The sequence below is a fragment of the Ipomoea nil genome, unplaced genomic scaffold (genome assembly GCF_001879475.1).
Source record: "Ipomoea nil cultivar Tokyo-kokei standard unplaced genomic scaffold, Asagao_1.1 scaffold2036, whole genome shotgun sequence".
Classification (NCBI taxonomy): domain Eukaryota; kingdom Viridiplantae; phylum Streptophyta; class Magnoliopsida; order Solanales; family Convolvulaceae; genus Ipomoea; species Ipomoea nil.
The window spans coordinates 2,261,441-2,274,239 of record NW_017618464.1 but is presented as its reverse complement, the minus strand read 5'-3'; the positions used below and the strand labels follow the sequence as shown (position 1 = coordinate 2,274,239).

Here is a 12,799-nt window from a genome sequence, read left to right as displayed (position 1 = left end):
GGAAGGGAATTTAAAATCCCTCCAACTAAACGCCCTGTTAGGTAATGTAAGATAACATTGGTTATATTAGTTTATTATATATATATATATATATATATATATATATATATATATATATATATATATATATATATATATATATATATATATATAATTATTTTTGTAATTATATATATTTTTTATTTTTATTATGTTAGGTTAGCATATAAAATAATTTTGTTTCTCTAGTTCAAGATTTTAGTTAATATTTTAAAATTATGTAATTATATATGATACCGTTATCTTATTTATTTATTTTAATTTTTAAATTTATTAAAATATATGAAAATATGTTAAGGATATTATAGTGTGTATAAAAGATAACCTTAAACCAAACATGATTATATTACATACCCCAATTTTCACCAAACACAGGTCCCAGTAATCTAACATTCCCAGCAATCTAACATTCCCTAAGGTAATCAGACATTCCGTGAACCAAACGACCCCTAAAAGTTTCTAATTAGGTGTGTGCATGACTATATAATTTGTATCATATTTGGTCATGCTGTCTAATTTCTCGATCAACTATTGTCAGAATTGCTCCTCCCTAGCTCTCGGAAGAAGCAAATCCAGTGCTTTTATAGAAATGCTCCTTTCGAATTGAAAGAAGCAAATGCAATGCTCCTTCCAGAAGTGTTCCTTCTTAAAGGAGCACATGATAGTTGGTCGAAAAATTAAACGGCAAGACCAAATGTAATACAAATTACATATTATAAAATTCTAATAATCAAAGCTTCAATGTGGTTCATGTATACGAGTCACGAACTAAAAGTGAAATTTATTCTAAAATTAATAATTATTCTTTTAATTTTTATTCTTCGAATTCAAGATTCAAGATTAATAGCTCCGGCCGGCAACATCGCCATCCATCTACTACCTAGTTAAGGTTGAATTTCTTGGATTTGCTAGTTACAATTTACAAAATACAAACGCGGCATTTTGGTAATGACAGGACAACTGTCAATGACAATATTTAGGATAATTGTTTTCGAGAGATTTCGGGATGCTCCAAATTTCAACATGTATTTCATCAAGTCAACAGCCCCTTTGAATTCTGTACGGATTATAATATTACATATCCTAAAATAACTTGCATATATCGATGTGACTTCAAGAATTATAATATTATATTATTATTAATAGTACGGTGATTTGGTAACGAATGTTCATTTTTTTTTTCTGTTAAAAGAATAATAATTAATAATTTCTTCAGCTTCAATTCATACAACATTAAAGAACACATATGTTTGGAACAATTCAAACGACATTCGTCAAATTATTGACCTGACTCTCATAAAAACGGTTCCTTGGTCTTTTTTATTTGAACTTATCAGCTAGACAATTTTGTTGGTTAAAATTATGAAAAATATTTGTGTACTTCCATTTTAAACTCTCAACTTGTACTCCCTCCTTTTAATGTAGACATTTTTCTGTGGATCCACATGATGAAAATAATCAATCTTAGATTGCCAGCTTAGAGAGTATAAATGAGGGAGTAGAACTTTAGGAGTCTATGTAGTAGAACTTTAAAATTATAAGAGAAAGTTTATTACTTGATATTTTTTTTTTTTTTTGTGAATTTTTGCTGGGATAACAATTAACAAGAAAAGAGAAAATGAGGAGGAAAAAAAAAACATGAAAAGAGCAAGTGCATGCGTCCAGCTGGACGCGGTGAAGTGCAGTTCACGCGGCATTTGCACATTTCTTTCTCCAATTTTCTTAACAAGTGGGCGCATGAAAACCTTAATATTTGCACCGATAAAAACCCTTAAGAACCTACCTTCACATTTGTTAAAAAACTATCATTTTTTTTCCTCCTGAAAAAACCTCTTTTATCTCCAAAATGCACAAATGAAATTGCTATAATTAAGACCAGTTTACCCCTACACATAATTAGATAGTGATTGCGAATTTCTAAGGTTACACAAAAAAAAAAAAAATGTGATTAAGTTTTGCTGGTGCAATAAAGGTAATATATGAGAATGAAAGATATATGATTAAGTTTTGCTGATGCAATAAAGGTAATATATAAGAATGAAAGTGGTGATAAAAATTGGTAAAAATGCAAACAAGAATTTGATTAAATCAGTAAATAATGTTTGATATGATGCAACTACAACATCAGAAATAATCTGCTGAGACAATTAAGAGCCTAAATCTGCTTATTCAGCTTAATTGTCTTGTATGTGTTGTTTAAAGAAGCAAAAAGAAACTGTGAACTAACAGAATGATGAAGAATTGAAATAATCAAAAATGAAAAAAGCAAATGAAACCACGTACCGTACCCATGCATGCATATATATATATATATATATATATATATATATATATACTCTTAAAATCCTAATGGACCTTTGAAGAAGCCAACTTCGACGAGCCTTTTCTTGTAGTATTCGCAGCGGCTCCGGTGATAATCGATCCACACGCAAAGCTGTCTAATGGCCTCCCTCTTCTCTTCTTTGAGATCACACATGGCGTCATCGCTGTGTTTGATCATCTTCTCCAACTCCCTCACTTTGTTCTCCGACTTCCACACTTTCTCCCTGTACTGCCATATCTCTTCTTCTTTCTCGTCCAGCTGGGCCAGCAAGCAGTCCAGGTCCCCCTTCACGTGCGCTATGGCTTTGTGTTTCCTGGAAACCCATTCCTTGGCGAAGTTGAGCTCGCAGGACATGCTGGAGATTCGGTTTATGAAGTTGGATGTGCATTTCTCGAAGCGTAGAGAGACGGTGTCGAGTGAAGTGAGTGCGTCGTTGGCCACTGCTGACATTTCCTTGATCTTCTGGACTCCGATTTCGTGTTTCTCTGTGAGTTGTTTCAGTTCTTTGGTTTCTTGCTCGAATTTTTCTCGGGTTTGGAGGTACCATTCCTTGTTCTCTGTGTGGAGCTGTTCGGCTACTCGGATCCTTCTGCTTAGGATTCTCAGGCTGTCTTCGTATTTCTTGCGTAGCTCTTCTAACATTTCGTCTATTTTGCGTTCTGCGTTCTGGAAATTGGTGCTGGCTTCTTCGTGTTTGGCCTGCATTTGTATGTGTTGTCTGTTTAGTTTGTTTATGGTGTGGTGTTGTTTGTTGATTAGGGTTTGCTGCTCTGAGATTTTGGTTTCTAAGTCTCTTGTCTTCTTCTCCATCTCTGTGAGGTCCTGGGTGGATTCTTGTCTCTCTTTCTCCAGTTTTAGTTGCAGGATGCTTTTCTCGGTTTCTATGGTTATTAGCTCTTTCTGGAGATTACTCACCTTCTCTGTTGGGGTTTTGTTATCTTCTGTTTCCATGGAAGTTTCCTGCATTTCAAGGCTTTCGTCATCTTCTTCTTCTGATGATGATAACATGCTTGTTATGTTCTGTTTCAGTGCTTCTATCTCCAATTCGCATTCGGATACTTGGCGTGATTTCTTCTTAAGGGATTGTTCCAGCTCTGATTTCTGGTTTCCCAGTGAGAGTAGCTCCTCTTGCAGAATCTCCATTTTTTCTGATAAGTCCTGGATTTGATCGGATTTTTCCTTGGTTACAGTCTCGAGTTTTTCGTCCAATTTGATCTTCTCTAGACGTAGAGATTCCAGTTGTTGTTCCAGATTGTTTGCCTCTCTTGTCATTTCATCAATCCTGGAAATTGAACGCCTCTGGTTTTCCTCATGTTTTCTTATGAAATCTAAAAGTTCGTCTTCTTTTGCTTCGTATCTTATTTCCATTTCTGCGATCTTGGCTTGTAATATGGAATTGATTTCTTCCGATTGTTTCAGTTCGAGCAATCTGCAATCCAGTTCAGCCTTGTCTACGCGCGACTCTTCCAAGTTCTGTTCTAACTGTTTTACTTGATATGATTTGAATTCCATTTTCTCTTCCAGGTCACTTTTCTGAGCGGATGAAGTTTCCAGCTCGAGCTTCAAATCTTCAACTTGTTCCTCTAGATCTTTCTTCTGAGCAGATGAAGTGTCCAGTTTGTGCTTCAAACCTGCAACTTGATCCTCTAGAGTTTTCGCCTGAGCCAATGTTTGTAGCTTACTCTCTTCCAATTGCTTTACATCGTTTGATTTGGACTCCAATTTTTCCTCTAGGGTTCTGGTTTGAGCCATGGAGGTTTCCAGACTCTGCTTCAAATTGGCAGCTTCATCCTCTAATTCCTTCGCTCGTAGCTCGTATGTTTTGGTGACAGACAAAATCTGTTCTTCTTTCTCCGCCAATTTGTCCTTTAAGGTGGAGCATTCTTCCCTCAGCTTCTTCGTCATGCTCTCCGCTACTTCAGATTGAACGCCCAGGTCTTTGATGAACTGTTCCGTTGCCGGCACCGACGTCGGCGATCCCGGCCGGGAAACGGTAGCCACGTTTACGGTCTCCTTCATCACTACTTCCGTGGTGGATGTTAATGTGTCCTTTAGGATGACATTCTCGGCGGCGTCAGGCGGCGGCGGCGTTGTTTCTGCAGCCGCCTTGAGGCTGCGGTTGCTGGCCTTCCTCCGGAGGTCGCCGCTGGATGAGCCGCCCCGGCTGGCCTCCTCCGGCGAGAAATATGACTCGGAATCCAAACTGGAAGCGGAAGAAGAGCCGTCGTCGTCGTCGTCTTTTCTGCGGCATTGTTTCCTCACTTCCCCTCTCAGATTATCGTACTGGTCGTAGAGAAACTGGTACTGCTTGTTCAAATCCTCCACCAGCTGAATCAGCTCGTATCTCTTCTTCTGGTTTGAATCGCGATTGCCTTGGTTTACATTGCTCTTTATCAGCTTTATCATCCTCTTCACCTTGTTCTCCATTTCTGCAACAAACAAACACCATCAAAACATCACACTTGTAACTATAAGGTCACGAGTTTGAATATTATCTTTTAATTTGATTTGAGACGGTCAGCTATTAGTAATCTAGCTAGGTAGGTTTACTTCCTTATAGTCCTTTGCCAGCTAGAGTCACCAGGGCTGGATTTACTCACAGTCAGAAGGGTTGTAGGGGTATGGGGGTATGAAAACTTCAGGACAACCCTAGACAAGTTTGTCTGGCTGTTAACTTGATAACCACAAGTTACAATTTACAAATTTGATCCTAATGAGATCAACTTCTTTGTTTAAGCCAGTCAGTTATGAACAATCTAGGCTGGTTTGCCGACTAGCTAAGGTCACAAGATCGATTTTACCTACTACATATTTTTAGTAGTGACTGCGGGTTTCCTAAGCTGGTCACCCCAAAAAAAACTTCAACATACATCTGCAGTTAAAGGCATGCATATGTTGTTGTGAAGTTGAATTGTTACCTATTTTGATCCATTTCAGCTCTTCTTCCTTCTGCGGGTCGATGTGAGTGGCAAACCTCTTCACGGATAGCTTCCAGCGTTTCTTCGGCATCTTCAATAATCCTCAGAATTCTCACACACTGTATATTATATGATATGATGCGGCCTTCAAGAATCCGGTTCAATTCGTTACTTACAGTTCTTGCTGCAGATTATTGAATTTCATGTAAAAGCTGCTGCTATGCGCCCATTATAATCTGCAGGGAAGACATGAAAATTAAAAGCAGCTATTTTTTTTTTGCATCATTATGAATCAAGAACCAATGGAGATCCAAAAACAATGGATTCACGCATGGAAAATGGTTGAAATTCAAGATTCATATGAATCAATCAGGCCGGCCGGAGTTTCTTTCTCGGCAACACCGTACCTGATCTGATAAATACATTTCAACAGCGAAGCTCTATTATACATGATGATGATCGATGGATGATCTCAGAGAACACAAACCTACGAAGCTTTCATCATTTCAATGATTACAACAAAACATTTGATTCCTGCAAAACGCACGCTCCATTCCATCTTTCTTCTGCATGCATCATTTTAGATTGATTTTTTCTTTTCTTTTTTTCTGGGTTTAATTTTTGTCAAACAAACAGAAAAGAAGAAATTAATCCAGAAACTGGGAATTGAAGCAAAAAAGATTAATTACCTGAAAATTGGGAGGTATGAGATGAGACAAGAGAACAGCACAAAAATGGGAGAGTTTTGAGTGATAATACACAAATGCCAGAACGAAGATTTGAGGGCAGTAAAGGTGAGATTTGGTCTAATTTGAGTTTTTTATATATCAACAATTATTATTATTATTATTGAGTTGGATTATATTATTATGGGAAAATGGCACTTTTTCCCCCTATGTTATATACTTATAGCATTTTTTCCCCCTCAATTATTTAAGTGGCTCTTTTTCCCCCTGAAATGTTAAATGGACATATTTACCCTTAAAATAAATATTTCATTTATTTTTATTCTCCAATAAATTATTACTATAATTTGGTTCAAACCAGATACTATAGTAACCAAACCAAAATATTCCAATTACAATTTATAATCAAAACGCGCTATTTAGAGTTTATTAAAATCGCGAACTGGAATGGCTGGTTCATGTTCCGAACTGAAAAAATAAAATACATTTATTGTTGAATTTAAACTATTTTAAAATAAAAAATAAAATTTTAAAATATAGGCAGTTCAAAATCGCGAACGGGATCCGGAACCGCCGGTTCATGATCCAATTTTTTTTATTCTTAAATTTAATAAATTGAAATCCAAATATTGGGTTCTAGATCTGAATCATAACTGAAAAGTTTTAATTCGATTGCTATAGTGTCTGGTTCAGTTCGAACCGAACCGTGGTAATAGCTACATATACGCAATAATTTGTTGGAGAAGTAAAATAAATAAAATATTTACTTTAAGGGTAGAAATGTCAATTTAATATATTAGGGGGGAAAACCACCACTTTTAAAATAATTGAGGGGGCTAATGTGCTTACATAAATAATTGAGGGGGAAAAAGTGCTATAAGTATATAACATAGGGGGAAAAAGTGCCATTTTCCCTATTATTATTGAAATCTTTAAGGACATCGAATATGGAAATTTATTTAGAGTCGAATAAACATATGAGATATACTCCATTATGTACATACCAAAAATAAAATCGATATCTATATCTATATCTATATATAATTAAAAGTAGGCTAAAGTGTCATCCGGCACCATGCACTATATCGGATTGTTCATGCCGCACCCTGAACTTTCATAACATATATTTAGATCCACAAACTATTATTTTTATTTCACCTAGAACTTTTTAAAGGTTTCTACGTTACTATGATGACATGGCAAAGGTTATTAGCTTATGTGGATCTTCTTTTTTAAATCAACCCCAAATTTTATTATAAATAACTAAAATCAGAAGTCCTATATCACTCCTCTTTCTTAGTTTCTTAGTTTTTTTGCTTATGAATGGATTTTTATGCATGGCCCTTAATTGCATTATTGTTTCTATTAAAAAAATAAAAAAATCCTAGGCATCCACATGTACTACTATTTACATTTATAGCGGCGCCGCTGCTCCCAACTCTGTCGCCAGCCCAACCACGCCTAGCAGATGAACATTTAATTTCTCTCCTTCCTCTTCTCTTCGCTACTCAGAGAGTACCCCTGCTCTTCGCATATATTGATTGCCAAAAGGTCAATGTATTAAGGATGAAGCTTGCCTCGCTCGAAGAAGATTGAGAGGCTGAGAAACTGATAATATATATACCCATACATATATATTATGGGTATGAATAAGAAATGTAGTTTGAAACAAAGCATATGTAAGAGTGGATTCATATTCAGAGAACAAAATTTCACTTACAGCAATACCATTATATACTACACACCCATCACAAGTGTATATATATTAAGTTGAAGGGTGAAGGTGAAGCGAATAAGTTGCTCCGAACGTTGAACCAGCAGCGCCTCCATCCGCGGCGGTCTTCGAAAGTCCGGTTCTTGCATCACCGGAATGGAATTAAGGCGAGCTGAGAGCTAGGCAAGCTGAAGCTCATTTACTGACTCTGCATAAAGTATGGAAAGCGGAGAGTGAGTGAACGGTGGAGAACTGTTCGAAAATTTTGATTTTTCAAATATAATATAATATTTATGAAAATGAAAAGGTTAACCCCCCCCCCCCACATATATATATATATATATGATGGAGGAATGGAAGAGATGAGAGGGACATGAAATGTAATATATATTACCTCGGAGCTTGCAAGAGACAGGGCGGCAATCGCCGACGAGTTGATCATAAAGAAATTTCATTTGTTGCCGCCGGTGTTTCTCCGTCTAGCCACGGCCACTTAATTGGCTATTTTTTAAACAGAGAAAGATTGAGCTTGATCGTTTTCTTCATTGAAAATGCTGGGGAAATGAATGTCCAAGCGCAGAGCCGTAGAGAATGACCAAGGTGCTAAAAGAGAAAAAGAAAAAGAAAAAAAGTCCATGTCAGCATATTATTACCTGCAACTTGTAGGTAACCTTTAAAAAGTCATAGGTGAAAAAAAAATAAAAAAAATAATAGTTTGTGGATCTAAATGTACGTTATGAAAGTTTAGGGTGCGGCATGAACAATCCGATATAGTTCATGGTGCGGGATGACACTTTAGCCTTAAAAGTAAAATCCTCCTTTAAAATAAATAAATAAATAAAATCATCCTTCTACTGTTTTTCAATCGTTATACCCTACACCACGGCGCACATAGCACTGTGCGTCGTGCGCCTCCCTAAACGACGTCGTTTTGGGAGGCGCGGTAGGAAGTTGCTGGGATTATGTGTATTTGTTCACACAGTTATGTGTATTTGTTCATACAGTTATGTGTATTGGTTCATACAGTTATGTACATTTTTTATACAATTATGTACATTCTTTTTATACAATTATGTACATCCGAATCAGAAAATTTGTGTGTAGTATGTTAATAGTTGATGTGTATTATGTTAAAAGTTTATGTTTATTATGTATTATGTTAGATTATGTGTATTATCTTTTAAAAAGAGTATGTATATTTTGTTTTATAATTATGTACATTCATGTATACAATTATGTGTATTCTAGTATAACATTATGTACATTCTTGAACAGCGGGTTTTTTTTTAAAGAAAAAACTACTGTCATTCACTGGGGCTGGAAATTTCAAAAAAAAAAAAAAATTAAAACGACGTCGTTTTGCATCTGGGCGCATAGTGCAACGCGCGCCATGGTGTAGGATATAAATTGCCACTGTTTTTCTTCTCCCAAAAGGTTGAATCCCCAACCCCAAGGGCCCCCCACACTCTAACCCGACAGAGCATTGTGGGAAGATGTAAATCACGGTGACTCAATGATTCAGCAGACAGGGCCAAATACCGATGTGCACAAGGAATCTGCCCACTTTGGACATAATTCCAACACTGTCGCCGCCGATCCTTCTACCCTTTTTCTGCCCAAACTAATTGTATTTGTCAAATTATTTAATGATGGTAGACTATGGAATAATTAATGATGGTAATAGAAATCCTAGAAGAATATAGAATAGAAGAATATTCCGTGTAACACACATATAACATTCCGTTTTTAATGTAGCAGAATATACAATAATATTTAATTATGGTTATATTATTATTGTGTCTCACTGTCCTTTAAATTACTTGACGTAGAATTCATGAATATAGATAGATTATATATATATATATATATATATATATATATATATAATATAGCAGAATATAGAGTAATTAATTACGGTAATATTATTATGGTAATATACACTCACACAATCATTATATTTTAACAGAACTTAATAGGAAAATAATAATATAAGTGATAATAATAATAAGAATATTAACGTAAAAATTATAACATAGAATAAAATGTAATAATTAATTATGGTAATAACATAACAATTTGCTATTTAAACTCATCATTGTGCTAAACCCAAAGCTGTAAACTTTCAAAGTATTTCTGTCTTTGTGCTTTCCTATTTACACCGATTCTCAATGGCGGCTGAACTTCACAGCGAGATTGTTGGTAGTCAATTTCATCTTAGACTTCAGTGGAGTAACATCAGGTTTAGAGTGCTTCGTGTCGTTCGTCTTCTAGAGACAATAGGTTCTAAAACCATAAACTCTATAGAGTGTGTACTACATGATGTAAAGTTTTTTTTTTTTTCTATATATAATCTTAATCTTAATATTTTGTATTTCTAAAATTTTAGTTGATGAATATGGTTTTTTTACAATTTGAGGGAACTTTTATACATATGCATATTCTTCGAATGTATGTTGAAAAGTGGCTCAACAAATTTTAAAAGGGCAAAGTTTATCGAATTAATAGATATGAGGTGGTTTATAATGAGTATAGAAACAAAACTACTAATCACTGGTATATGTTGAAGTTTTGTGACAAAACTACTGTGGGAATATTGAAAGATGTAAATTTCCCAACACATGTTGATGACAGAGAAGATTATGATTTCGCTGAAGGGGTGATTTATTTAATATTTAAAAAATACAATTTTAACAATATAGTTCCGGTTAATTTTACATGGAATTCGTTGAACCAATTCATAAATAAGTTAATTGAATAAGAAATATTTATGCAAATCTATATTAATAGTCAAATTAATAATAAATTTTTATTAATTATTAATTAGCATAATATTAATTTATGATATTGTTGTAGAATAAAAAAAATATATTAATCCAATAAGGTAGATTAAGTGGCAAATGAGTTCTCTTTATGGAAAAGGATTTTGTGATAACCCAAGTGACGATTCCTTTTGGGCCAGCTTTTGTGCCTCGGCGTTGCACGGTCTAATTAATAGTATAGATTATATATATATATATATATATATATATATATATATATATATATATATATATATATATATATATATATATATATATATATAATTGCCTAATATTAATAGTCAAATTAATAATAAATTTTAATTTGTACATGCCTATATTAATTGAATAAAAAATATTTTAAATATGACAGAATATATACTAATTAATTATGAAATATTATTATGATAATATTACACGGAATTGTTTGAACTAATTTATAAATGAGTCAAATGAATACAAAATATATTTTAAAGATGACAAAATATAGACTAATTAATTATGAAAAATATTATTATGGTAATATTAAACGGAATCGGAATTGATTGAACCAATTCATAATTGAGTCAATTGAATAAATTATGAAAATATTATTAACGTGTACATTTTTTGAATTAGGGAATAATTAAAAAAGGAACAGAAATATTTCACGGTAATACTATACATCATCATCAATTAAAAATGGAACAAAATTAGATAAATTGGAAAAAGAAATGAATATTAATAATTGACTGAAAATTAAAAATGAAAAAAAAAAAAGAAACGAAAATTAGGTTAATTGGAAAGGAAATGAATATTAATAATTGACTAAAAATAAAAAATGATCCATAATTGACTAAAATGGAAACGAAAATGGTCAGATCATTGCATTTTAATTTTTCACAATAATATTACACAGTAGATAAATCAAATCACAATTATATCATAAATCTTTCACAATTTTAAACAATGGAACAAAAATTAAAAATGGAATGAAAATTAAAAATGGAACGGAAATATTCCAATAATAATATTCTACATTATCAAGTAAGGATCCGTTTGGAAAGCAAGAAAATGACTTCTGGAAAATGTTTTCTGGAAAATGAGTCACTTTCTGAAAAACATTTTCTTTTCCTGTGTTTGGCTACGTAACAGAAAACTGTTTTTGTGTGTTTGGTTCATTTTCCAGAAAATGTGTAGAAAAATAACAAAATCCAAAAATTAAAAATAAAATCACAAACATAATGGAATATAAAAAACATACAAGTGCCAAGGTGTTATTTGATTTCAAATAATCAAAGCTAACAAATTTAACCTCAAACAAATGGAAAAACAATTGTAAAACCAGATTCAGAAAAAAAAAATTATAACAGCAACAGAAATGGTGGACAGGCGGACAGCAGATTCAGAAAAAAAAAATTATAATAGCAGATTCAGCGGCGAAACCTCCGTCTCTCTTTCCGGCGGCAACAAAAAATAGTGAAATTGATTTCCGGGGCGTGGACAGCATATTCGACGCTGAAGCAACAGCTCTTGAACCTCCGTCTCTCTCTCCGGTGGCAACAGAAATGGTGGACGCTGTGGCTGAGCAGATCGACGGCGGCGACGGTCTTGGACGGTGCAGCTCCCTTTCTGCCTTTCTTCCTCAATCGCAGCGGCAACAGAAACGGTGATATTGATTTCCGGTGTGGACAACAGATACGGCGGTGAAGCAACAGTCCTTGAGCCTCCGTCTCTCTCTTTGGCAGCAACAGAAATGGTGGACGCAGTGGCTGAGCAGTTCGACGGCGGCGAAAGTCTCAGGCGGTGCAGCTTCCCTTCGTGCCTTTCTTCCTCAACAATGGAGATTTCTTTTGGTGGTGGTTGGTTCTTTCTGGTCTCTTGGAGGCATAGCTTCATTGATGAGAGAATGGAAAATGACTTCCCCTAAAAAAAAAAAAGGGAAGTCATTTTCCGGAAAAATTGACTTATTTTCCATTGACCAGAGTTAGTTTTCCGTTGACTTCTCATTTTCCTGCTTAGCCAAACACCCTAAACCCGGAAAATGATTTCCGGATTTTCAAACACACCCTAAAGGTAAATTAAAAATGAAAATGAAATATTTCAATAGTAATATTCTACACCATCAATAGTAAAGACATGTTTTAAACAATAGTAAAGGTAAACTAAAAATAGAACGAAAATTAAAATGGAACGAAAATATTTCAATAAAAATATTCTACATCATCAATTAAAAATGGTTCAAGAATTAGGTAAAAATATCACTGCATCTGATATTATAATTGACGGGAAATAAAAAATAATAATTGGTTTAAAATGAATCTGATATTACTAATTGGCTG

The 12,799-nt window shown here is 34.2% G+C and overlaps 1 protein-coding gene across 1 annotated transcript; it reads right to left on the bottom strand.

The window, feature by feature from the left end:
* Positions 1 to 2,377: 2,377 nt before the first annotated feature.
* On the bottom strand, positions 2,378 to 4,381 carry LOC109147768 (myosin-11-like). Its single transcript, XM_019295426.1, has one exon. The coding sequence runs from the start codon at positions 4,379 to 4,381 to the stop codon at positions 2,378 to 2,380; it is 2,004 nt and encodes a 667-aa protein (XP_019150971.1).
* Between the last annotated feature and the right edge of the window lie 8,418 nt (positions 4,382 to 12,799).

What these genes read in the sequence shown, in the direction of transcription:
- LOC109147768 (XM_019295426.1), bottom strand. Translation starts at nt 4,381, where the DNA reads ATGAAGGAGACCGTAAACGTGGCTACCGTTTCCCGGCCGGGATCGCCG.